Below are 25341 nucleotides of genomic sequence, written 5' to 3'. Positions count from 1 at the left end.
GATTAATTTCGTCTTGCGAGGCACCACTGTATGTACAATTTTATAACATGCAGAGAACAATATGTGCAAAGAAATAAAAGAGGAGAGCTGAGGGAAGTCCTTGGTGGGGGGGGAGAGGGAGGGATGGGGGGGAAAGGGGGAAAATAATGTAATTAATTATTTGGACTGATATGTTATGTTGAAATTGTTTAATAAAAATATTTTCAAAAAAGAAAAGAAATATATGCTGATGCTAGTTTCGGAAGTGACCCCATAGATGGTAAAAGCACTTCTGGTGTGTGTTATATGTATAACAACTGTTTGTTTGACTGGTCATGCAAGAAGCAAACTACTGTGAGTTTAAGTTCATGTGAAGCTGAACTTAATGCTCTGATATATGCACTCATGGATGTTGAATGGTTATTGCAATTGTGTAAGGACATGAGGGTGATTGTATCGTGTTCTATACAGGTTTATCAAGACAACAAATCATGCATAGCTTTGCTTAATTCTGAAGGGTGTAAGCAAAGAACCAAATACTTGCAGATCAAGTTGTGTCATGCAAGGGATTGTATCCAGAGAGGACTCATAAATGTGTCCTATATGCCAGGAAAAGAAATTTCTGCTGATTTGTTGTCAAAGGTTGTTAACAAAGAACAACTGGATGTATTTGTACATAAGCTGCAAATGTGCTCAGTCTGCAGCAATGATGTCATGAAATGGGGGAGGATATTAGTAATTTCATTCTCTACTGCTGGATCATATGATCCTGTGTTTACTTTTCTGTACTGTTGTGAGTATGGGAACAGAAGTAAGTCTGTGAGAACTTCCACTCTTTGTTCTCTCACTCTCTTCTGAGAGACTGTGTGAGAAGACACAGCTTACAGCTCATCATGATGCTTTTGTTTATTTTGCTGTAAATAAAGACTCTGATGCTACATTTCCGACATAACCGCGTATTTTGCTGAACTCTGCTAAGTGTGCTCTCATCTACAGATGTGGGTCACAGTGTTTCACAGGACTACGGCTGAAGAATGTCCTGTGATGGGTTACGGAGCCCAGATTGTGCTCTTACTCCCATTATCTTTAATTTCTAGGTACCTCGTCATTTCACTCACATGGCATTGCAGCTCAACATCCCAGATTCGGTGCTTAATTGTGGATTTGGCTTTCTCATATCCGCAGGTTATCAGAGCCTGAGGTTTGAACCCTAGGCTTCTCAGTTTCTCTTGCAGTAAGGATTTCCATTTTGTTTGACATGTATCTATTAAAGTTAGGGATGCCAAACCTACTGGGAAGGAAATCAATTTTAACCAATAATAGATTTTCAAAATCCATATCTGGGATTCAATCTCCAGGCAAACTGCTACATTGGGCACAAAGGATGGAATCCCCAGCAGTTAGTTTGTAGAATTTCAATAGGAGCAGTGTTTTTATCTTTGGACACCTGGGAGCCATATATCAGTTGTGATATAACATTTGCAGTAAATACCTGGGTGGCTGCGGGGATATATTGTCAGGCTTCAGGGACTCGGCTTCCCACCCACCCATCCCTTTGGCAGTAGATAAGCAGAAGAAAGAGAAAGGAGTCTCATACCAGTTAGAAATTTTAATGATCACAGTGAGAGAACAAAGAATCCATTCCTTGACTTCCGGGTTGGCGCCATCGTCTAATGGCGGATTCCCTCCGAGCTCCGGAGGGAATCTGCTCAACAGGGGTCGGGTTCTGCCGCCGCGGCGACGCGGGGACCCTTAGAAACCACAGGCGCTGAAGCCTGTGGACCTGGTGACTCGGTGGGCACCATTTGCGCGCCCCCCCGACCCGCAAAGAAGCCTTTTTAAAGGCTTCGGAACGGGGGACGGAGGGAGGTGTGGTGCTGAGAGTTCGACTGCTTCCCCTGCTGAGTGAAGCCGCATGCCATGGGCGGAGAGCGTTAACTTCTTCTTTTGAACTTTTGGATCAAAGTAACGACCCGTGAGTAACACGGTAATTGGACTTAAAAGGGAAAATTATTTCTGGGAATTCGGCAAGATCGGGTAAGGTGCTAAAAAGGAAGTCAACCTGCCCGCCTTGTAAGCATTGTAAAGCAAGGATTTTATTACTAAGGTTGTGTGAATGTCTTTTGTTTTTTGTGGAAAAGCGCAATTAACTTTATATTGGGCCAATTTAAGTGACTGTGCTGGAGGATAAGAGAACGGAATTCACCCCTCCCCCAAAACCCGGGAGCGATCGGGCAGAGAGCCTGTGGAAGAGGTTTATAGACTTTGACAGCTGTCAAATTAGCTGTCAAAGCTGGAAAAAAAAAAGGAGAACTGTGTCTTTGCTGGTTACATTTGATACAATTTGGTAACAAATTGTTAAAAACAAAGAAGAAAAGGTTAATTTGTCATTAAGTAACTAGAATCCCTCTAGAGGGGGTTCAGGACATTACAAAAATGGCTGTAAGTGGAAAAATACTGGCTGAACTGGAAAAGACCTTTCGTCTTTTGGGAAATCTACAGAAGCAGACAGATGCTTTGACTATAAGTGTAATAACAATGAAGGGAACAGTAAACAAAATTGCTGAACCTGGAAAGGATATGATTCAAGCTCCTGCAGATGAACAGGGAAGTGTTGCTGCTGATATAAAAATCCTTATAGCCAAACAGGAGAAAGAGTCTGAGTCATTTGAGATGCCATTTAAAGAATATGAGAAAGAAGGAGGCGCTGGGATGTTGCAGATGGCTAAAGAGAGCCAGAGGCCTATTAAGTTGGAAACAACTGAAAATAAGATCATGACAATGGATGTTTGGCTGGAAGTGAAGAATGGAATCTGGAGAGATCTCCTCTTATGGGGATCGGAAGACATATGGAATATAAATATGGACAGTACAGAGTTTGGAGTCTTTGGGACATTTGAACTTATGAGAAGCAAGAAACAAGATTTTGGCTCCATTGTTAAACATGGAGGTCTGGCTGGAAGAAATATGGACTTTACTGGAACAGAGCCTCTTCGAGATTCGGAATTTAAAATAAAGGACTATCAAGAAAACCGGCAGAGAGAAATTGAGAGAGGGTTAAGTGCCTCGGATGTGAGATCGCCAGGCTGATTTTGGATGGACTGTTGGACTTTGGTTGGGGATCGAAACCGGGAAAGGAGGTGGGAGGGCTTCGGGAATTTAAAGGGTGTAAAAATATGATTCTGTTTTAATTAAGTTGGCTTTTGCCACTAACATAAAAATGGGGAATTTGGGGAGAGATTTGGGGCCGACCTTAGCAAAAGATTATCAAAAATAAGTGTTTCGTGTATAAAGATTGGGATTTTTAAGTTTAAATAGGTTAATTAAATTGATGGAGGAATTTAGGGAAAGTATGTTAAGAGTAAGTTTTGAAATATAAAGATAGAGGTTTAGAAGTTAAAATTTGTTTAAGATAATTGAAGTAGAGGAAATAAGGTAAAGTGGGGGGGATAAAAATTGCTGAGCTAAAAATTGGAATTGGAATACAAGAAGGGTAGGTGTGGGGAAGTCAAGGAAATTGGGTATGGAATATAATTATGGTAAACTTTTAAATTGCTGCTTTTCTTTTTCTTTTCTTTTTTCTTTTTTGCTTTTTTTCTTTTCTGTTTTCCTTTGTATTCTTTTTTGAAAATTTTAATAAACATAATTAAAAAAAAAAACAAAGAATCCATTCCTAGTAATGAAGGTGCTCCCAATTAAGGGTTCCACTCACTTCCTCCCTAATCACCCACGTCACTACCATGTCCTGCAACCTGATCTCGCAACCACTGTGCTTTCTGTGCTGCTTTCCTTATCTGCTGTCTTGACCTTTGGCTGAGCGGATTAACGCTTTCCAGCAACAGTGGGTCTGTTAACTCTCTCTCTCTCTCTCTCTCGCAGTTCTTCTCCTCCTAGCTGTTCCCCACCTAGTACTTCCCAGCTTCTGCCTTCTGAACTATGTCCCTCTGTAGACCACTGTTCCAAATCTATACTGTCCTCCTGCTCCTGGGAAGATTCAGGATCCTGAACAGGAGCAGGGGGAGGGGGAAGCTCTCACCATTTCTCCTCGGTGCAGCCCTCCTCAGCATGGTCTCTGACATAATTGACCTCATTTCCCATAAAAGAACCTTGTGATTGCTTTGATAGTCTTTGGGGCATTTACAATTGCATTTTTAATTTGATTGTGCCATGGGCTACTTTCATGAAAGATTATGCCCAGATATTTAAAGAACGTTACCTGTTCAATGGGTTGGCTGTCAATCTGTCATCTATGTCCCTCTTCTTTTCTTGGAAAACACCATTACTTTAGACTTAGTATAATTAATTATTACTTGCTCAGTTTTGCAATAGGCTGCTAAGGTTCTTAATAGTCGTCTTAATCTCACACAGGAGAGAGAAAGTAGAACTGCATCATCAGCATATAGAAGGACCAGAAGGGACATATTTGCCAATTTTGGCAGATGGTCACATCCTTGCTCCCCATGGCTGGGGAAACTCAGCCAGATGGGCGGGGTATAAATAATAAATTATTATCATTATTATTATTATTATTACTCCTTTATGGGTCTGGATCTTCTTAGTTAAGTGTCCCTGCCGATCACATCTAATCCAGAGCCTTGTGTTTTCATACAACCTACGAATAAGAATAAAAAGGTGTCTGTCTATGTTTGTGCAGCTTAGTTTTTCCCATAGCCTTGGGGTATAAGATCGGAGGTGGACTTAAAATCTATAAAAGCCACATAAAGAGATCTTTCTTTTATGAGACATACTTTTCCACAAGATGTTGGAGCACAAGTCCTTGATCTATGGCTGACTGTTCCACCCTAAATCCTGCTTGTACTTCTGTCAAAATGTGTTTCTGATCCATCCAATCCTCTAATTTATTACGGAGATGGGCAGTGTATAGTTTACTAATTATACTTAAAAGACTAATCGATCTATAATTTGATGGTTCAGATCTATTCCCTTTCTTTTATAATGGTATGATAATTGCTAATCCCCAATCTTCAGGGATAATTGCCAATTGATCAATGCTAGTAAACAAGGCTGCTAGCACTGGGGCCCACCATTCAATGTTGGCTTTAAGTAGCTCAGGAGGAATATTATCTACCCCATGGGCTTTAATTTGTTTGAGATTTAAAATAAACCGATGCATGTCCTCTATAGTAACTGGGCCATTCTGGGCCAGCTCTGCTCAAGGGCAGAAAAGGTGACCGGGATGGTTGTTTGCTTGCATATAGAGTTTGAAAATGTGTTTCTCAGATCCCAGCTGGGATGGCATATTCCGCTTCAGATGGGGTGCTTTGCCAGCCTTTTGCAACTACTCTCCAAAAGGTGGCTGGATATTAATAAAACCTCAATGGGGTTTTATTAAGCATTGCGATGCTTCCTTTTGGGCCTGATTCTTCTTCTTCTTCTTTTTAATCAGAGATTTGTATTTCTTCTTAAGTTTGAACCACTCTGTCAGACGTGTAGGCAGATTAGTAAATCTTGTATTTTTCCAACAGAGTGTATTTCATAGCAATACATTCCTGATCAAACCAGGATTTAGATTTACTGGGTTGTGAAGACCATCGTAATACCTTTTTTTGACTCAGACGTATCTGGAGGTAAGAGACCATATTCTGGAACAAAACTATTCTTGTTTCAGGAGAGGAGGTATTTAATAGGGTGTCTCACATGGATAAGCATTTGTCTGAGTGCACCTTCCTGGAAATTTCTTCATCCAATTGTACAGACCACTAGAAAATCCCAGTTCTGTGTCAGTAGTTAAGGGAAATTCGTGTTCAGCGTTGCAAATTATATCATTTTCTACATTGAGGAATAGACATCATGGTAAGTGCTCACTTCTATGTGATCCTCCACTTTACACTCTAGCACCCTATTCAAAAGATTATGACACTACAATATAGTCAATAGTTGATGCTCCTAAGCTTGATATAAAAGTAAATTGCCCATCCTTATCACCTTCAGCACAACTGTTCAATATCACCAGATCTAACCTGCTGTTGCTGTTTAGTTGTTTAGTCGTGTCTGACTCTTCGTGACCCCATGGACCAGAGCACGCCAGGCACTCCTGTTTTCCACTGCCTCCTGCAGCTTGGTCAAACTTATGTTCGTAGCTTCGAGAACACTGTCCAACCATCTCGTCCTCTGTCGTCCCCTTCTCCTTGTGCCCTCAATCTTTCCCAACATCAGGGTCTTTTCCAGGGAGTCTTCTCTTCTCATGAGGTGGCCAAAGTACTGGAGCCTCAGCTTCAGGATCTGTCCTTCCAGTGAGCACTCAGGGCTGATTTCCTTCAGAATGGGGAGGTTTGATATTCTTGCAGTCCATGGGACTCTCAAGAGTCTCCTCCAGCACCATAATTCAAAAGCATCAATTATTTGGCGACCAACCTTCTTTATGGTCCAGCTCTCACTTCCGTACATCACTACTGGGAAAACCATAGCTTTAACTATACGGACCTTTGTCGGCAAGGTGATGCCTCTGCTTTTTAAGATGCTGTCTAGGTTTCTCATTGCTTTTCTCCCAAGAAGCAGGCGTCTTTTAATTTCGTGACTGCTGTCACCATCTGCAGTGATCATGGAGCCCAAGAAAGTAAAATCTCTCACTGCCTCCATTTCTTCCCCTTCTATTTGCCAGGAAGTGATGGGACCAGTGGCCATGATCTTCGTTTTTTTGATGTTGAGCTTCAGACCATATTTTGTGCTCTCCTCTTTCACCCTCATTAAAAGATTATTTAATTCCTCCTCACTTTCTGCCATCAAGGTCGTGTCATCTGCATATCTGAGGTTGTTGATATTTCTTCTGGCAATCTTAATTTTGGCTTGGGATTCATCCAGCTCAGCCTTTCGCATGATGAATTCTGCATATAAGTTAAATAAACAGGGAAACAATAAACAGCCTTATCGTACTCCTTTCCCAATTTTGAACCAATCAGTTGTTCCATATTCAGTTCTAACTGTAGCTTCTTGTCCTACATAGAGATTTCTCAGGAGACAGATGAGGTGATCAGGCACTCCCATTTCTTTAAGAACTTGTCATAGTTTGCTGTGGTCGACACAGTCAAAGGCTTTTGCATAGTCCATGAAGCAGAAGTAGATGTTTTTCTGGAACTCTCTAGCTTTCTCCATAATCCAGCACATGTTTGCAATTTGGTCTCTGGTTCCTCTGCCCCTTCGAAATCCAGCTTGTACTTCTGGGAATTCTTGGTCCACATACTGCTTGAGCCTGCCTTGTAGAATTTTAAGCATAACCTTGCTAGCGTGTGAAATGAGTGCAATTGTGCGGTAGTTGGAGCATTCTTTGGCACTGCCCTTCTTTGGGACTGGGATGTAGACTGATCTTCTCCAATCCTCTGGCCACTGCTGAGTTTTCCAAACTTGCTGGCATATTGAGTGTAGCACCTTAACAGCATTATCTTTTAAAATTTAAAATAGTTCTGCTGGAATATCATCACTTCCACTGGCCTTGTTATTAGCAGTGCTTTCTAAGGCCCATTTGACTTCACTCTCCAGGATGTCTGGCCCAAGGTCAGCAACCACACTGCCTGGGGTGTACGAGACATCCATATCTTTCTGGTATAATTCCTCTGTGTATTCTTGCCACCTCTTCTTGATGTCTTCTGCTTCTGTTAGGTCCTTACCGCTTTTGTCCTTTATTATGGTAATCTTTGTACAAAATGTTCTTTTCACATCTCCAATTTTATTGAACAGATCTCTGGTTTTTCCCATTCTATTGTTTTCCTCTATTTCTTTGCATTGCTCGTTTAAGAAGGCCCTCTTGTTTTTGAAGAAACTGAAATTGACCAATTCTATGAAGACTTACAACACCTTCTAGAAATGACACCAAAGAAGGATGTTCTTCTTATTATAGGGGATTGGAATGCTAAAGTAGGGAGTCAAGAGATAAAAGGAACAACTGGAAAGTTTGGCCTTGGAGTTCAAAACAAAGCAGGGCAAAGGCTAATAGAGTTCTGTCAAGAGAACAAGCTGGTCATCACAAATACTCTTTTCCATCAACACAAGAGACGACTCTACACATGGACATCACCAGATGGGCAGCACCGAAATCAGATTGATTATATTCTCTGCAGCCAAAGATGGAGAAGCTCTATGCAGTCAGCAAAAACAAGACCTGGAGCGGACTGTGGCTCAGATCATCAGCTTCTTATAGCAAAATTCAAGCTTAAACTGAAGAAAGTAGGAAAAACCACTGGGCCGGTAAGATACAATCTAAATCAAATCCCTTATGAATACACAGTGGAAGTGAGGAACAGGATTAAGGATTTAGATTTGGTGGACAGAGTGCCTGAAGAACTATGGATGGAGGCTCGCAACATTATACAGGAGGCAGCAACGAAAACCAACCCAATGAAAAGGAAATGCAAGAAAGCAAAGTGGCTGTCCAACAAGGCCTTACAAATAGCGGGGGAGAGAAGGCAAGCAAAATGCGAGGGAGATCTAACCTATTAATCATTTGTAAAAGACATAGGCCTGCAAAATTGCAGCCCTTCTCTTTGGAGAGCCTGGAAGGTATAGAATGAACTTCATCCAGTTCAGAGCATAGCTGTCAACGTTTCCCTTTTTTAAAGGGAAATTCCCTTATTCCAAATAGGATTCCTTGCAAGAAAAGGGAAAAGTCGACAGCTATGGTTCAGAGGGAGATTAATGATAGTAAGCATATAAGGTATCATCTGTTTGACCAATTCTAGCGTTTACAGTAGGTATCTGGCCACTATTATTAAAGCTTCAGGAAACCTATTAGTCAAATATACGCTTCCAACTTGACCCAAACATTTTTTTACCAGCTGTTTTTTTATTTGAGGGGGAATATATACATTGATTAATAAAATACTATAAAATTTGCATCTTGCTAGCACAGCAATGGCTAAATGATTCAGAGGCTCCAATATATCAAGGGAAGCCCTCAACCTTGTTGACACCAGGGTACACAGACCTCCTTTGGTTTGTCCACCCTGATCACTAGGGTTAAACAATATGCATTGTGACCCAAGCCTTTTGAAGAAATATGATCTCATGCTTTTGAATAAATTCTATAAAAGAGGGATCTGGTGCCTTCTTTGTCCAACCTGCAGTCGGGGCATCCTTTGATGGCATAGTTTTTGTCAGGGAGCTTTAGTAAGTGTTACCAAGATAGAAGCAGTCTTTATACCTTCAGTTGGAGAATAAAGCTCCTTCGATATTTCTTTTGTACTAATCTGGGTACCCACATGTTCTTCCAAAATTTCATTCAAGTCCAGCTGTATGGCGGGTCTGCTATCATTTGAGATTATAGGTACAATCTCCCCTGCCCAAAATAGAGCGTATGAGTGCGCCATAGCCATTGACTCTCTGATGCAGGTTATGAAGAAAGTAACATTTGGTTACAGAAGGGTGATCTTTAATACTGTGTTTATCACACACACACACACACACACACACACAGAGAGAGAGAGAGAGAGAGAGAGAGAGAGATTTAGCTTGCTTTAAAAAAAGAATGCCACTAAAATGTGGCACAAAAATCCAAAGTGCAAAGTGAACCATTAAACTCACCTGGGATGCACCAGCCTAAGACCGTGTGAACAATCCCAAGGGTTTATTGCTCTGTGTCCCCTCAGCTGCTATCTTCCCCTGAGATCAATATGGTCTGACCCTTGAATCTACCCTGATCTCTCTCAATGCTAAGACCCAAAAGGAAACCAACGTCATGCTATTGGAGAGGGAGCTCTCTCTGCCCTCCTTCCCACATTCATCATCTTGGTGGGACAGTCACTTGGGAGACATGCAGGCGACTTGCAGTTGGGTTAGGGGGTGCAATACATATCTTGCCCCAGGCACTGGCAACCCATGCTATGCCACTGGAGCAACCCTGTTCTGGGTCTCCAGGGATGTTTCTGAGCAGTACTCTGCCACATGACATTAATTCCTTAATTGGAGGTTTTTAAGCAGAGATCAGGTGGCCATCTGTCAGGGATGCTTTAGTTGCAATTCCTGCATTGCAAGTGATTGGACTAGACCCTTTAGGTCCCTTCCAACGCTACAATTCTATGATTTTTGCAGCTCCATCTCTTGTGCTCACTTGCCTCTGCTGTTGTCTTCTCTCTCTCTCTCTCTCTCTCTCTCTCTCTCTCTCTCTCTCTCTGTTTCTTGTTTCCTTTATGCACATCTTTGGGATCTGCATGCTCGGAATATTCCCTTGTGGAATCTTCCAGCAGACAATGTCCCTCCATCTGTCATATCATGAGCAGTCCTGGGGCAGTACATAGAATCTTTTGAGAGAGAAAGAGAGTGAGACTTGTGCAAAGTCACTCATAAAAGTGGGTTGCATCATATAAACAGTGCAGTTGACTGTGGCACCAGTCCTGTGTGAATAATGCCCGAGCAATTGATTTGGAAGGCTGTAAATCTTGCCTCTCCCAGCAACCAAACACTGAGAGTGGTGGGTGCTTTTCCCAGAAGTTGGCTTCTGCTGCCTTCTCTGAAATCCAAGATTCTCTATTTGGATTAGTGATACATACCTGCATACATAATTTTATTTGTATGCCACCTTTCCACAATTAAAACCTTGCTCGGTGCAGCTTACAACATGAAAAACACATAATTACGAGCGTAACAAAAGTAGTCATAAATAATAACAAAGTAAAAAAGAATACAAATTGAAACAATTCCCACATAAACCATAACATCTGAAATAAAGATACCGTATTTTTCACCCTATAGGACGCACTGGCCCATAGGATGCACCTAGGTTTTTTGGGGGGGGGAGGAATAAAGAAAAAAAAATTAACCCCCCCAGCCGCGGCTTCAGCGCACCCCGCGCTCCGGGCAGCAGGCTGCTATCCGCAGCCTAGGGAGCCCTGCGGGAACTCCCGCAGGACTCCCTAGGCTGCGGATATCTGCCCGAAGCGCGGGGCTCTCTGCTTCAGCGCGCCCCACGCTCCGGGCAGCAGGCTGCTATCCGCAGCCTAGGGAGCCCTGCGGGAACTCCCGTGGGCTCCCCAGGCTTGCTGATAGCTTCCTGAAGCCTGGAGAGCGAGAGGGGTCGGTGCGCACCGACCCCTCTCGCTCTCCAAGCTTCAGCGAAAACCTGCATTCGCCCCATAGGACGCACACAGATTTCCCCTTCATTTTTGGAGGGGAAAAAGTGCATCCTATAGGGCGAAAAATACGGTACCAAAAAATCAATAAAGGCAAACCCCTCCCCCAACAACATCCCCTAAACAATACCCCATCCCAGTAGACTTCTAAGTGTGGGGTTCCCCTCCCTCTGAAGGAGCAAGTTTTGGGGTACTCCTGCATACATCTCAGTCACTAGAGCCCCCGGTGTCCTCTATGTCCTCCTTACCTCTCTTGCCCTGACCTAGCCACTGTGACCCACGCGACGGTCACCTCCAGACTTGATTATTGTAACTCACTCTACGTGGGGCTGCCCTTTAGACTGACCCAGAAACTCCAGTGGGTGCAGAATGCCATGGCGAGACTCCTTACGGGGTCCTCGCCGCGGTATCACATTCACCCAGTGCTATACCAGCTGCACTGGCTCCCGGTGGAGTACAGGATCAGGTTTAAGGTGCTGGTTTTAACCTTTAAAGCCCTATATGGTCGAGGACCCTTGTACCTATGGGACTGCCTCTCCTGGTATGTCCCATGGAGGACCTTACGGTCTTCAAATAAAAACATCTTGGAGATCCCAGGCCACAGGGAGGTTAGGCTGGCCTCGACCAGAGCCAGGGCTTTTTCGGCTGTGGCCCCGATCTGGTGGAACGCTCTGTCACAAGAGACAAGGGCCCTACGGGACTTGACATCTTTCCACAGGGCCTGCAAGACAGAGCTGTTCTACCAGGCCTTTGGCCAAGGCACAGTCTGACCCCCCTCCTTCGGTAATCCTCGTAGAACTGTAGCCCAATGGTTGCCATTAATTTGATTCTGAATTGATTTTAGAATGAATTAATTTTAGAATGTATTTCAATTAACTGATTCTGATTTTATGTAAATTGTGTTACTTTTACTGTTGTTAGCTGCTCTGAGCCCGGCTTCAGCTGGGGAGGGTGGGATATAAATAAATTTTTTTTATTATTATTATTATGACTGGGAGGGCCTTTTACCAGCTTCAGCTGGTTTACAAACTATAGCTTCTTGTGCACAGGGACAGTCTGACCACTGTAGTACATGCGTTGGTAACCTTGAGGCTGGACTACTGCAATACATTCTATGTGGGGCTTCCCTTGGGCCTGGATTGGAAGTCCCAGCTGGGAAAGAATGCTGCAGCCAGATTGCTGACAGGAGCTTCTGGCTGAAAGCACATGACACCATTTTTAAAACAGGTGCACTGGCTGCCCATCTGCTACCAAGCCAGGTTCAAGGTCCTTGTGTTGATTTACAAAGCTCTGAACAACTTAGGTCCAGGGAACCTTAGGGACCACATGAATCCTTGCAATATCCCAGTTCAATCAGTGAGATCATTGCAGGAGCATCTTTGGTCGTTTCCAAGTGTTATACTCTGCTGTTAAAGATTCACCAGACACCTTCTGTTTTCAACTTTTTAATCCCTGCTGAAAAAAAATCTATCCTGCCAGGCCTAAGCAGGCAATTAAAAGTACATCTCCCACAATGGATTGTTGAGACTTGTTTTGGTTTTAACTTATTTTTAGCTTTTTATTATTTTACTGTATGATTTTATGCTTTTACATTGTTGTAAACTGCAGTTATATATTTTTATGATACAACGGTTCATAAATGCTTTTATAAATTAATAATAATAATTGAAACAATGTGGGAGGAATTGGACACCCTGGTCCTCTGATTGTTCCATCAGCACAAGTAGAAACCCATGAAGGCAACAACCAAAAGGCAAACCCAGACAGGGCTTTGCAGGTCTTCTGGGGTCATTCAGTAGGGGTCATGGGTTTGTGCTGATGGAAGTAATCTAGAAATGTGTCCTGTCTTGCACACCAAATAATTGTATTGCATTTTTTAATAATTGCATATTCTTGGGAGTTATGTTTTCTCCAAGACATCAAGAAGGTAATGTGCACTTTAGAATAACTTCCCTCCATCCTCCTGTTTTGCAGCGTTCTCCTTCCTTGATTCCAGGACAGGTTGACCTTAAGATTGCAGCAGATATTTATTTTAAGAAGATCCTGCTGGATCAGGCCAGTGGCCAGTCTAGTCCAGCACCCTGTTCTTACAGTGGACAACCAGATGCCCATTGTGGGAAACTACCAAGCAGGATTCGAGCATGAGGGCACTCTCCCCTCCTGCAGTTTCCAGCAACTGGGATTCAGAAGCAGTACTGCCTCTGTAAAGGCAGAGTGCAGCCATTCTGGCTAGTAGCCATTGATAGCCCTCTCCTCCTCCATGAATTTCCCTAATCCTCTTTTGAAGCCATCCAAGCTGGTGGCTATCACTGCCTAATGTGGGAGCAAGTTCCACAGTTTAACTATGTGCTACGTGAAGAAGTCCTTTCTTTTATCCACCCTGAAGCTTAAAACAAGAGAGAAAGATCAATTTGCCTAATTGTTCACTGATTCTCTTTTCACTTTCCTGCTGGCATTTGCTAATTATCTCCTCCTCCTCCCAGGTACCGGATGCACAAATCCAGAATGTACAGCCAGTGTGTCAAGATGCGGCATCTCTCCCAAGAGTTTGGACAGCTTCAAATCACTCTCCAAGAATTCCTCTGCATGAAAGTTCTGCTCCTCTTCAGTATTAGTAAGACACATTTTTTCATAGGTGCCTTTTTATTTCCTTCTCTCGTTCTTTCAAAAAAGAATCATAGAGTTGTAGGTACCTCCCAAGGGTCATCTAGTCCTACCCCTTGCAGTGCAGGAATCATAACTAAAGAATCCCTGACAGATGGCCAGAGATACATAGCAGAAGTTTGCTGTACTGATGGTTGGGCATGGCTTGCCTTTCTTAAAGAACTGCATCTTAGACATGCACAGAGTATTTTAGTAAATTATTATTATATTAATTGATATTTATATATTGCAATTATTCCCCATATTCTTCTCCAAGGAGTTCATGGTGGTGTATGTGGCTCTCCTCCTCATTTAATCCCCACAACAACCCAGTGAGGTAGGCTACGCTGAGAGGTAGTTACCGGCCCCCAACACCACCCAGTGAGCTTCATGGACAAGCAGGGATTTAAACTTTCTCCCAGCTCCTAGTCTGGGACTCTAGCCACCACATTACCCTTGCTCTAACTACTGCTACCACTACTGTTATTGCCACCACCATTATGATCATCCCAAAGTGAGGAGCTCTGCAGTCACAAGAATCATGTCTGACCTTAGCGTAGGAGTCTGAAGATGATGCTCTTTCTCCCACTGAAGGGAGAGGACCATGGTACATGTGTGTTCATGTGCATCTGTTCACTTTTTCTCTTCTTGCTTTCTCTCTTTTTTCCTCCTTTGCACCTACAGTTGCATCCCATCTTGCACATATTAACTTACACAATTTCAACCTTGTGCAGTTTTGAAAACTGGGTGGTTGAAATCCCGCAAATTAAATGCACACAAGGTGGAGAACTTAGAGAGCTTAAAAGCTCCTTTTGCATCAGGTTTTCCCAGCACGGAAAGCGATTTTAAGCTCTCAAGACTTACTTACTGGGCTCTGGGATGCTCTCACAAGATCTTGCTGGAATTTGGACAGCCCTGAGAGATTTTACGAGAGCCTCCCAGAACTCTGTAAGCAAGGTGGAGAACTTAAAAGCTCTCCACCTTGCTGGGGTGGGTGGGTCACAAGGCACACTTGGTGCACAACTCCAGAAAGGTAAGGATGTTCTCACTGGGGCAGTTCCAAGAGGGTGTTTCAAGTGGACATGTTTTTGCATATAGGTGCCATCCTGGAAAGTGACCAACACACAAGACACAGTCACACTGTACACTGATTGTTATTCCTCTCTTTCTCCATGCACCAGTTCCAGTGGATGGGTTGAAGAATCAGAAGTTTTTTGATGAACTTCGGATGAGCTACATCAAGGAACTTGATCGCATCATTGCTTGCAAGAGGAAGAACCCTACCTCCTGCTCCCGGCGTTTCTACCAGCTCACCAAGCTCCTAGACTCTGTGCAGCCTGTAAGTAAGAGGAGGAGAAGGGAAGAGAAAGAGGGTTGGCCACACACATGGCAAGAGGGTTGTTAATCTTTTCACCTAAACTCTACAGAATCTGCTACAGTGGAACCTCTCGGAACGAACTTAATCCGTTCCAGAGGTCCGTCCCTACCCTGAAGCTGGTCGCATGTAGTGGCACTGCTTCTGCACAGGCAGCGATCACCCGCTTCTGTGCATGCGTGAATGGTGATCGCTGCTCCTGCGCATGTGCAGACCACGGCAAACCCGCCGGTTACTTCTGGGTTTGCCACGGATGTTCGCCGAAATGGACGCAAGCGGAGGCGGACATAAGTAGAGGTTTGACTGTACTGAACTTGGGAGGGGGGGAGGGGGAATGAACACCAGAAAACTTGTAAAAATGAGCGCTGGAAGCAGATCACTGTGACATCACAGCCCTTTCCTCCAAGAGGAAAGAGATGAATGCTTGTGGGAGGCTGGGAGGCTTTCGGATCCAGGATGCCTCCAGGGAAACATTCCTTAACCCCAAGACTGCCAATGCCATTGAAGTATTTGTTGACTGCCACAGGTTAGAAAAAGGCAGGAGAAATAAGAGTTCAGACAACCAAGAATCATAGAATTGTAGAGTTGGAAGGGTCCCCCAGGGGTCATCTGAAGAATCCCTGACTTACAGTCTCCTCCACTCTGCTTAAAAATCTCCAAGGAAGGAGAGTCCACCACTTTTCTGGGGAGCCCATTCCACTGTTGAACTGCTCTTACTGTCAGAAAGTTCTTCCTGATGTTTGGTCGGAATCTCCTTTGTTCTAACTTGAACCCATTGGTTTGGGTTCTCCCCTGTGCAGCAGCAGAAACCCAGCTTGCTGCACCATCCATGTGACAGCCCTTGAGATATTTGAAGGTGGCTATCCTTTCTTCTCTCAGTCTCCTCTTTTCCAGGCTAAACATACCCAACTCCCTCAACTGAGGACCCCCTATTTTTCAAAAGCCAAGCCACGAACCCCCTACTTTTGAAAATTTTGATAACTCTATGGTAGTTACCTGTGCAAAGCAATTTTTTGAAGAAAATGTGGGATGGCCCCTAATAAGCAAATAATTTTGGGTATACTAAAAAACCAGACCATAAAATTTGTGATATTACCACAAATTGCCTATCCCCATTGCTCCACTACAACTGAATAAAAAAAGCAATTGCATCCCTAACTTGCAAGTGCTCTATATGCAAGTGTTCTGAATGGAGTGAGGCTTTTATTCTTGCTGTTTACCCAATAGGAACAACCAACTTTTGAATTTATTAGGATTCTACTGTACATCTGTTTCCTCCCACCCCAAAATGTAGCCACATAGCTTCCCACACAAAACAAGAAAGAAAAAATTCACACAGGCTGCCTTTTGCACTAAATAGGTCTGGGTATGAGGGGCAGACTGTGATGGTGGCTTCACTCGGCAGCATTTTAACCAGTATTTTAAATTGTGTCCCCCCCCCCCTATTATGTTTTTACTGCAATTTTATTGGTGTTAGCCGCCCTTAGCCCAGCTCTGGCCAGGGAGGGCGGGGCAGAAATAAAATTTGTTGTTGTTGTTGTTGTTGTTGTTGTTGTTGTTGTTGTTATATTGTGAGTGAAATCGCTGTCACCCTTGACTTCCTCCAGCTGGTGCTGGTAGCAGGGGGACTCAGGAGTGGCAGCAGTTTCACCAGAAAAACACTCCTGAGTGAAGCCGCCATACCACTCTGTACCAGCGCAGAGGGAGAAACAAGCTGCATCGGTGAGGCGCTTATACAGCTTCTTCCTCCCTCCACTTTTAAAAACTGCTTGGCTGAGGAGCGCATGGCTGCCCTTGCCTCAGCTAACCAGTTTTACAGAGCCCCCGCTCCACCAACAGCTCTCACAAGCCAGCGGTGGGGTGGGGACTCCGTGAAAATGCTCCTGAGGGGTGCGCAGTTGCCACTCCCCTCAGCTGAGCAGTTTACCCAGCCCACTGCTGACTCGTTAAAGTGCCCCCCCTTCTCCCGTTATCCTGTCTCTCCAGTCTGAACCTGCCTGCTGCAAGGGATAGTTGGGTCTTTGTGTCTCTCTCTCTGTGAGAGAGAAACACTTGATTGAGTGCTTGTTTTGTGTGGATTTTCCCTTTGTCTAGTCCTCTCCATCCAGTTTGCTAGATCATCTTTCTGAGTGAGCTTTTTCACTGAGTTTTCCTGTTGGCTCCCTCCCCCCAGCTTCTTCATTTCTATTTCATTCTCTTCCTGTTTCTCCCCTCCCCACTATTGTCTGGGGAAGGGAAGAGTATAGGTGGCAGCTGGATTCTGCCCTGACTGCTGGGCAGGCACAGGAGGAGCCCACAGAGGTGATAGGGGCAGGAGCTTGTGGGGTGACCTCTGGGGAGCTGGCTGAATTGGGGTCCTCCCAGTCCAACCCAGACAAGAAAGAGAGGGAGCTCTCAGAAGAGGGAGTGACTGAGGTTAAGACCCAACCCAGGGTGTTTTCTGCTGAGGTTTTTCTGCCTTTATTAAAAAGGATTCTTGGGTGCTGCAATTGTCAGAGGAAGAGACAGCCCCTCCTGATTCTCCTGCAGGGCCCTTGAAAACAACCAAAGCTCTTCCTGCTGCGATGGCAAACCTGCCTCTGTTTCCTTCCCCTAGGACTTTGAGGAACCTTGCGATGTGGAATGGGGAACCCCCAAAAGAGCTTAGGCTCCTTGCAAATGGGGATATAAACATTATATTGTATCTTTCCAGATAAGTTTAGGAATCACCTCAAACGTCCAGTGATTTAGTGGTGCAATTTTTCGTAGGGGAATAGTTAGGGCTGTATGTAGAGTTGGGAACACCAAGGGTCATCTAGTCCAATAGCCTGCAAGGCAGGAATCTCCACTCAAGCACCCCTGGCACATGCCTTAAAACCTTCAGTGAAGGAGAGTCCACAGCCTCCCAAGGAAATTCATTCCCCAGCCATTCAATTTGCCAGTTCCTAGCAGCTTGGGGGGGGGGGGAGAAGAAAAGTATGGCTTTTTTTATAATAAGAAAAAGACAACCCCAGGTAGAAAGGTGGATCCCCCCCCCATTAAAAAACCATTTTTAACACGCACACCCTTTCTTCCTCATCTCCCTTTCTATGATTGTGTTGTTCTTGGTTGTTGCATGTTGCTGCTGATCCTTCAGGTTCTGGCAGATGGTGGATGGGAATTTATTTTATTAAAACACCATGTTTTCAAAACGCACACACACACACACACACACACACACAGTGGCTGAAGGAGAGGAGGGAAGAAGTGAAATATTAAGGTTGCAGGGATCTTGTCCCCCACCCCCACCCCATAAGCACTTCAGGCTTTCCAACTGCTCTTCCTTAAAAAACAAAGCAGAAGAGGCTGTAGTTCTGCTTCAAGCAGCCACTTCCTGCTCATGCATGTGTATTGCTCTGCAGGTTGGTGCAGTTTTGCAGCCTTTATGGAGGTAATGAGAGAGAGAGAGAGAGAGAGAGAGAGAGAGAGAGAGAGAGAGGCATGCACAGAGCCTGGAGACACTGGCTAAGCAGGTGTATGGGAAGTACCTGCTGGGAAGATTAAGGGGAATAGGCTAGTCTCACTAGTCCATGGACTGCACACCACTGCAGTGATTGATCCACTATGACAGCCTTGGAGCTCCCTTCAGAAGGTGAAGGGGTCCCAGGTATATGTATGTGAGAAACGGTTGGAAATAGCCCTGAAGCCTGTGTTCAAGGCCAATGCTTTCACCTTTTAGGCTTTTGCCACCTTCTCTATGTTCTCAAGAGCTGTGTTTATGTGAGCTGTAGAGATGGGATCACATGCAGACATTCCCATGTTTATTAAGGATACCTTGAAAAATATGGCCTGTGCTTTGGCATTGGCTGCATACTCTTCCATGGACACTCTGCAATTAATGCATGGTCCTTAGCTACTTCCACAATAGCCTGCAGGACTATCTGGTTCCGACAGTGGCATGTTGACACTTACATCTTCTGGCTGGATTGGCTTGGGTTTGTTGTGAACAGTGAGGAAAGCTGTTGATTCCCTCCCTGTCCATCAAGGTGATACTTGACATGCAGTCTTTCAGGATGTCTCTCAGGTGTGGAGCTCATCCCTCACTTCCTTGTTATATCAGGTGGTCTCTTGCCACAAATTGTTGGAATCTCCGCTCTACCAAGCTACTCCTCCGGTCGAGTCCTGCGGAATCGCCTCCGACGATAATTAATGACCTGAGCCTTTGATAAGCCTCCAGGCACGTTGCCCATTCAGCAGAGTTTCAAAGCAGCAGAAATGACGAGATTTATGAGCTACATTGCAAAGAGTTTTATTGCTAGCTACGCAGACAGAAAAGAAATCATCCTCTCTCTGTGAAAGACAGAGATCAACTGGAACACAAAGGAACAGGAAACCAGTAACATCACATCCGTCTCCTGTCTTCCGTGAGACTTCCAACAGTCTGGAATCCCTGGAATGTAAACAGAGTCTTGTGACTCCAAGCAACTGCACAGTGGCACAAACAGAAACCAACATCCTCCCCCTTTCTGTGAACACCACTGGGCAGTGTGTCAGTTCAATCTCAGTACAAACCCAATTTCTGTACATAGGTACAGTGTTGATACTTCGGAACAACCTTGGACAATAAATCAGCAGGAATTTCATTACCTGGCATGTAGGACACCGTTACGAGTCCTTTCTGAACACATTCTCTAGCATGTTGCAGCTTCAATCGCAAGTGCTTCGTGCTTTGCTTACAACTTTCAGAAGTCAGCAAAGCCAAACATGCTTTGTTGTCCTGATAAACCTGGATTGGACACTTTACAGGAATTCTCATGTCTTTACACAATTGTAACAACCATTCACAATCCACAAGTGAATAAGACAGTGCATTCAGTTCAGCTTCACAAGAACTTAAGCTTCCTATAGCTTGCTTCTTGCACGACCAATCAAATAGACCCTGGTTGTACATGTAGCAAACTCCAGAGGTGTTTTTCCTGTCTGTAGTGTCATTTCCAAAACTTGCATCAGCAAATATCTCAAGACCGCCAGACTTCTGATTGTTAAATCTCAGTCTGTAGTGCATAGTGCCTTTCAAATAACATGCTATGCGTTTCAGAGCTTCCCAATCCCTAACAGTAGGATTGTTGACATGTCTGCTTAGCAAATTTGTGCTAACTGCAATGTCTGGTCTTGAACATCTGGCAATGAAGTTTAGTTTGCCTAGCACACTTCTGTACAGTGTAGTGTCAGAAAATGCTTCTTCAGTATCATCTGCCTGATAACCTGTTGTCATTGGTGTGTCTACAGGGTTAGCATCCATCAGGTTCAGTTTGGGTCTGTGACTGGTGACTGGTTAGCATCCATCAGATTCAGCAATTTTCTGTGACTGGTGTACTAAATTATTACCATCTTGGTCTCTCTCTATTTCCAGAGATAGGTAGTTGGTTACCTCACCAAGATCTTTCATGTCAAAGTGCTCCTTCAGTTGAGCTAGGGTATTATTGTACATCTTGACATCCTTCCGAAAGAAAAGAATATCATCAACATAAAATAACCAATACAGCTTCTTTTGCCCTTCCTCTTTGACAAATACACATGGATCAGCTTTACCTTGCTGAAAACCTAGAGAAAACAACACTTCACTAAGTTTGGAGTGCCAGTATCGTGCACTTTGCTTGAGACTGTATAGGGACTTCTTCAGAGAACAAACAAATACCTGTTTTACCTGTACGCCATCAGGTGGAAGCATATAAAGTGATTCACCTAAGGTTCCGTACAAAAATGCTGTATTCACATTGTGATGAGAAACGTGTAGATTCTCTTCTGCAGCAAGTTTGAGCATAAGCCTAATGCTCTCATATCTCACAGTGGGTGAGTAGGTCTCATGATAGTCTTCTCCTGGTACCTGTGAAAAACCTCTGGCTACCAGTCTGGCTTTGTGTCTGACTACCTTGCCATTTTGGTCTGTCTTTACTTTGAATACCCATTTGCTGTCAACTCTCGGAACTAGCTCCCATGTTTTGTTCCTCTCTAAGGAATCAAGCTCAGCCTTCATGGCAGTTAACCATGGCTCAGCATCCTTTGAGTCCAAAGCCTGGATCTCTTGGAAGTTTGAAGGTTCAAATACCTTCCTGGAGCTATTAACAGCAGTTACAGCTTTAGCTGCTTTAGCAAATTCATCAGCAAATCTCTTTGGAAATCTTCCTTTTGTGGCTCTTTCAGACCTGCGAATCAGATGTAAGTGTGATGGCCTGGGAATCCGATTCAGAGGATGAACCGGAGGAATCCCAGCCTGCACAGGAGTCCCTGCCTCCAGGGCCGGCTGAACTGGGGCAGGGCCTTGATTCTGAGGTGCCTGCACCTGTGCCGGATCCTCAGGAGCAGGCACCAGGTGAATCCATTCTGGCTCCAGAGGTAGTTGAGGACTCAGTGCCTACAGGTAAGTCTCCCCCTGGGCCCAGTAACCCTTCAGCCTCTCCTGAACTGCAGAGGCTCAGGGCAGAGAGGCGAAGGGAACTGGTTTCTCCCAGGAGGAGTGCTTGCCTTAAGGCCAGGAGAGGCGGGTCTCCTGGGGGCCGGGACCGCCCCTGGCCTCAAAGAAGATAAAGGCCAGTCAGCCCGGTCCCAGGTTGCGGGAGCAACGTCGTCATTGAGTACCTGCTTCTGTCCGGACCCAGACCTGACCCTCCAGTGTTCCTGTGCCCGCTCGGCTTCCTGCTTCAGACCTCGCCCCGCTCCATGCGAACTGTTTCCAGGCTAGTGACCCAGGACCGGACTTCGACTACGTCAACGGTAACCTTCCCCCCGGGACCAGCACAGTAAGTCTTCAGCGCTTTCCTCTTCTTTCTTAGGAGAAAAGTGGCCTATAGTGAACAGTGGTTGCTCCAATTCTCGATCAGAGCCTTCAGAGGGTCGCAGAGAGGCTTTAGCACTCTTGAAATCCTCTGAAACATCTGATTCATATTCAGAATCAGAACCTTCATCAGTGGGTGTGGGGTTTTGCTGCTGTTTATCCTCAGACTCTTCACTGTCATCAGGATAACATTGGAAAATTCCCACATTCTACCCCCACTTGGCATTGTACTTAACACTTCTAGTGAGCCTAACTGTATTAGTGTCAGTCATCATTACTCTGTAATAACCTTTCTGATATCCTAGAAAGATACCATGCAAACCACGTTTGCTTAACTTGGAGCTTTGTGGTGTGTGGACCCACATGTCAGAACCAAAAATTCTCATGTGCTTGATGTATGGTTTCTTGTCAAACATCTTTTCATAGGGGGTACAACCAATCGGTGATGACAATCTGCGATTAAAAGAATAAACAAAACAGCCGAGCGCTTCTGCCCAATAACTCTCTGGAAGATTGGCATCATGCAGCAAGGTTTTCAAGCCTTGAAGCAATGTTTGGCTTGCCCTTTCACAAAGTCCATTCATCCAAGGAGACCGTGGACTTGACAAATCATGTTGAATTCCTTTCTCAGTCAGAAAAGCTTCAAACTGCTGAGAAGTGAATTCTCCCCCGCGATCTGTAAATAAACATCTCACTTTTCTATCGTGCACATTTTTCAACCAAGCATAGAATTCCTTGAACCTAGGAAACGCTTCTGATTTCTGCTTGAGATTGAACACATGAATACACCTGGAAAATGAATCAATGAGAACCATAAAGTACCTGACTCCACCCAAAGAGGGTGCTAGTGGACCAACGAGATCAGCATGCACTACCTGATATGGTTCTGTAGCTTGTCTACTAGATACCTTACCTTTAGCAGCCATTTTGACCTTGTTTGCTGCGCATGCCTTATACTTCATGTGGTACCTGCAGGGTTTAATAGTCATACCTTCAACTAAGGCAGGCATTTTGGAAACTGCCTCAAAGTTTAAATGACCAAATTTCCTGTGATAATCATGAATACATCCTGCATGCAAAACATTGTTAGTATCTGCAATACAACAAGTTTCCTCCTGCACAACATCAACAGAATCATCATAATGCAATACAAATAAATGATCAATATAATCAGCATGCAAAACAAAGTCATCTTTCTTGGTGATGGTGCACTTCCTCTTCTTGAAGGAAACGTCTATGTCCTGTTCAGTCAGCTGTGAGATGCTCAATAGGTTGTGTGCAGCATCTGGAACAAAAAGAACATTGTGTGCTGATGCATCCAAGCTGTGAAGCACAACTGTTCCATAGCCTTGACTGGAGATCGTGCAGTCATCCGCTTGGTGAATCGCACCTTCCTGTTGAGTAAAGGACACAAACAGGTGTTTGCAGACATGCCAAGTGGCTCCCGAGTCGATGATGAAGAAAGATCTAGACGTCTTCTGGACCTTTGGAGTGTAGCATGAGACCATAGCTGTGTGTTGCGTTGTCCTGGACTTCTGACCTTTGCCTTTTCCATTCATTGAGCTTTCGTTGCACTGCTCTGTTGCCTTGGGATGTTTACAATCCCTTTTCATGTGGCCTAGATGTCCACACGAGTAGCATTTCACTGCCTTCAAAGCTTTGGCGCCATCTAGTGGTTGCACTGCATTCTGGGATGACGTCTGTGAGGACTCCCCCTTAGTGATGCAGCTAGCACTACGCCGATCCACTTCATTCAATACCACAGCAGTAACATGTGCTACCATTAGCTGAGCAGTAGGCAAAACAGCAAGCTGGCTGGCAATCACTTCCCAACTCGAACCCAAAGAATGTAGCATCATGAAGGAATACACAGCCTCTGGAAAGGTGATTCCACGCTGTTGCAACTCATGCCTGAGATTCTGCATTTCCATGAGGTGAGCACGGACATCTGCTCCTTCAGCAAGTGCCATATCATGCAACTTGGCATAAAAGAACAAAGAGGCTCCTACCTCCATTCTTAAATGTGAATCTTTAAGACTGTCCGACATCTGTTTGGCTGAGGCCTTGTCGCGCAAAAGACATAGCTCTTCAGGGGACACAATAAGCGTCAGAGTTCCCCTTGCTTTGGAATCCTTAGCCTCCCACTCTGGGGTCATCGGAGCTGGGGGGGGGCATCTGTTATCACATTAAACACACCCTCTTTGCGTAGCAGGGCTTCTGCATACTGCACCCATTCCTGGTAGTTCCCCTTTGAGAGCTTCGGTACACCCATTGCGGTTTGAAGGGCTTCCATTACTTTAGCATTAGCCATTTTGTGTCTATAAAGCAGACTGAGTCTGTTTACAAGGAGCTGCGTTTCAAAAAAAGCACACTGCTTGAGACTTTTTTTAAAAAAGATATTTATTAAGTTTCCAATTTTATACAAACAAAAAGGAAAAAGCAAAAAAGTTTAAAAACACATACAGTTCACAATGCTTGATTTTCAATGACATATTTCCCTGACCTCCTCATACCTCCCCTTCTTGTATTCCAATTCAAATTATTTACTCAGCAAATCCTTATCTCAAAACATTGCAGCTGGAAACCCCTTAATTTCAATCCAACATCATTCAACATTCTTTAATTTTACAATATTTCTGTAAATAATCCTTAAATTTCTTCCAGTCTTCTTCCGCCGACTCTTCTCCCTGCTCACGGATTCTGCCAGTCATTTCTGCCAATCCCATACAGTCGATCATCTTCATCTGCCATTCTTCCAGAGTGGGTAAATCTTGCGTCTTCCAATATTTTGCAATAAGTATTCTTGCTGCTGTTGTAGCATACATAAAGAAAGTTCTATCTTTTTTTAACACCAACTGGCCGACCATGCCCAAGAGAAAGGCCTCTGGTTTCTTCAAGAAGGCATATTTAAATACCTTTTTCAATTCATTATATATCATTTCCCAGAAAGCCTTAATCTTAGGGCACGTCCACCAAAGGTGAAAGAATGTACCTTCGGTTTCCTTACATTTCCAACATTTATTATCGGGCAAATGATAGATTTTTGCAAGCTTGACTGGGGTCATGTACCACCTGTATATCATTTTCATAATATTCTCTCTTAAGGCATTACATGCCGTAAACTTCATACCTGTGGTCCATAACTGTTCCCAGTCAGCAAACATAATATTATGTCCAACATCTTGTGCCCATTTAATCATAGCAGATTTAACCGTCTCATCCTGAGTATTCCATTTCAACAGCAAATTATACATTCTTGACAAAGTCTTAGTTTTGGGTTCTAACAGTTCTGTTTCCAATTTAGATTTTTCCACCTGGAAGCCAACTTTCTTATCCAAATTGTAAGCCTCCATTATCTGATAATAATGAAGCCAGTCTCGCACTTTAACTTTTAATTTCTCAAAACTCTGCAATTTCAATCTGTCCCCTTCTTGCTCCAAAATTTCCCAATATTTTGGCCATTTGGCCTCCAT

General features: G+C 44.1%; 1 protein-coding gene across 1 annotated transcript in view; it reads left to right on the top strand.

Moving 5' to 3' along the window:
* LOC128406030 (androgen receptor-like) overlaps positions 1-25341 on the top strand; it is a 434506-nt gene that overhangs the window by 397633 nt on the left and 11532 nt on the right. The window contains exons 6-7 of the mRNA XM_053373087.1: positions 13541-13671; positions 14882-15039. Coding sequence (XP_053229062.1) covers positions 13541-13671; positions 14882-15039 — 289 coding nt within the window. The remainder of the gene's footprint in view (positions 1-13540; positions 13672-14881; positions 15040-25341) is intronic.

Source organism: Podarcis raffonei, chromosome W (assembly GCF_027172205.1).
Source record: "Podarcis raffonei isolate rPodRaf1 chromosome W, rPodRaf1.pri, whole genome shotgun sequence".
NCBI classification, from domain to species: Eukaryota; Metazoa; Chordata; class Lepidosauria; order Squamata; family Lacertidae; genus Podarcis; species Podarcis raffonei.
Note: the sequence above shows the minus strand (reverse complement) of the source record. Positions and strands in the feature narration are given on the sequence as shown.